Below are 1865 nucleotides of genomic sequence, written 5' to 3'. Positions count from 1 at the left end.
AAGAAATTCTGTTAAGGGAATAGAAAGTGATAATTTTAACTAATTCATTGTCATAGAAAGATACTAAAAATTAACTTAGCACATTTGTTCCTGTTTTTAGAAAATAAATATTTAGATACTATTCTATATATATCAATCAGCCATAAATAGTCTCATGCTAACAGAACAAGCTGTTTTCTCACATTATGAAAGTAGAGGAGAGTTTTTGTTTTTAAGATTTTTATTTGTTTTTAATCTAGAGTAACATGAAATTCAATACAAGTTCTTATATTTTATGTTTAAATTCTGTCTCCTAAATTCCCCTAATTTTCTCTTAGGTCTCTTGAATTGTCATGTATCAAGGTGCAAATTCTTTAACTTGCATTGTGAGAATTCTTCATCATGATGGAACACAATGGCAGCTCTTCTTGAAATATAATACCTGATCAACAATTGTCTTTGCATCTCCTCCGAGAGAGTCTTGATTTATTTAATGAGTTTATCCAGAGCCTCTTTCACATCCTTATTTCTCAGGCTATAGATCATGGGGTTCAACACGGGGAATACTACAGTGTAAAACGTAGAAACTATTTTGTCCCTGTCCAAAGAATAGCTAGACTGGGGACGAGAATAGATGTAGAGAATGGAGCCATAGTACAAGGTGACAGAGATCAGGTGGGAGGAACAGGTGGAGAAAGCTTTGAGGCGGCCCTGGGTGGAACGGATCCTCAAGATGGTGGCAACGATGAACAGGTAGGAAGCGAGGATGAGCACTGTGGGGGTGATGACATTGGAGACCAGAAGGAAGTAGAGCACAGTCTGGTAGCCATCTTTTTTGCCACAAGCCAACTTCACCAGGGGAAGCAAATCACAAAAAAAGTCATCAATGACATTGCCACTACAGAAGTTCAAGGCAAAAGTTCTTTTGGTGATAATAGAAGAGTTAATAAAGCCACCAAGGTATGAAGATACTACCAAAAATGCACGTAGCTTTACAGACATAGCCTGAGAATAAAGCAATGGCTTTGAGATGGCCATGTAGCGGTCATAAGCCATGGCAGCCAACAGGTAACACTCACTGTATGCCAGCCCAGCAGAGAAGAAGAACTGACATACACAGCCAGCAAAGGAGATGCTTTTGTCTTCAGAGATGCAGGTCATGAGGATCTTTGGGGTGTAGACAGTGGAATACCAGAGATCCAGAAAAGATAGATTCCCAATGAAAAAATACATGGGTGTGTGCAGCCGGGAGTCATTACAGATCAACACTATGAGAGTGGTATTTCCTACCACAGTCAGAGAGTACACACCAAGGAATACCGCAAACAGGACCAGCTGCATCGTTGGGTCTGTGGTGAAACCCACCAGGATGAACTCCGTCGCTGTGTGATTGCTTCTCTCCATGGCTCACCTAAGAGGAGAGAAAAATAGATTTCAGCTTGCATTATTGTGCTGAATAAATGGAAAATATACCGAATAAATAAATTATATATACTAGAGTTTAATTTTTAATTTTCTTTTTTTTTTTTTTTTTTTTTTTTTTTTATCTCCTGACCATTTCTCTTCCCTGGACTCCAGACTCACAGATCCAAATCCCTACTTGACATCTTTTACAGGAGTTATACTGGAAATTTCAAAAAAATACTGAATTCCAGCAGTCCTTCCTCAGCCTGTTTTGCTCTCAGACTTCTCCACTGCTGTGGAGACGTAATGTAAATGGCGTTATCCCTTTTTAGGGAAAATCAATTACTACTCTCGACTCTTCTTTTCCTTTTGCACTGTAACCAACTAATCAGTAACATCTTGATTCTACCTTCACAATGTATCTAGAACCTGAAGAGTGTTTCCAAGCTCCAGTGGTTGCTAGGCTAAAACCACTCTGATCT

The 1865-nt window shown here is 38.9% G+C and overlaps 1 protein-coding gene across 1 annotated transcript; it reads right to left on the bottom strand.

The window, feature by feature from the left end:
- Positions 1 to 465: 465 nt before the first annotated feature.
- Positions 466 to 1383, bottom strand: LOC102962843 (olfactory receptor 9G1). The gene has a single exon (XM_015540521.2). It carries the CDS (start codon positions 1381 to 1383, stop codon positions 466 to 468), a length of 918 nt encoding a protein of 305 aa, XP_015396007.2.
- Between the last annotated feature and the right edge of the window lie 482 nt (positions 1384 to 1865).

This window comes from Panthera tigris, chromosome D1 (assembly GCF_018350195.1).
Source record: "Panthera tigris isolate Pti1 chromosome D1, P.tigris_Pti1_mat1.1, whole genome shotgun sequence".
Taxonomy (NCBI): Eukaryota; Metazoa; Chordata; class Mammalia; order Carnivora; family Felidae; genus Panthera; species Panthera tigris.
Note: the sequence above shows the minus strand (reverse complement) of the source record. Positions and strands in the feature narration are given on the sequence as shown.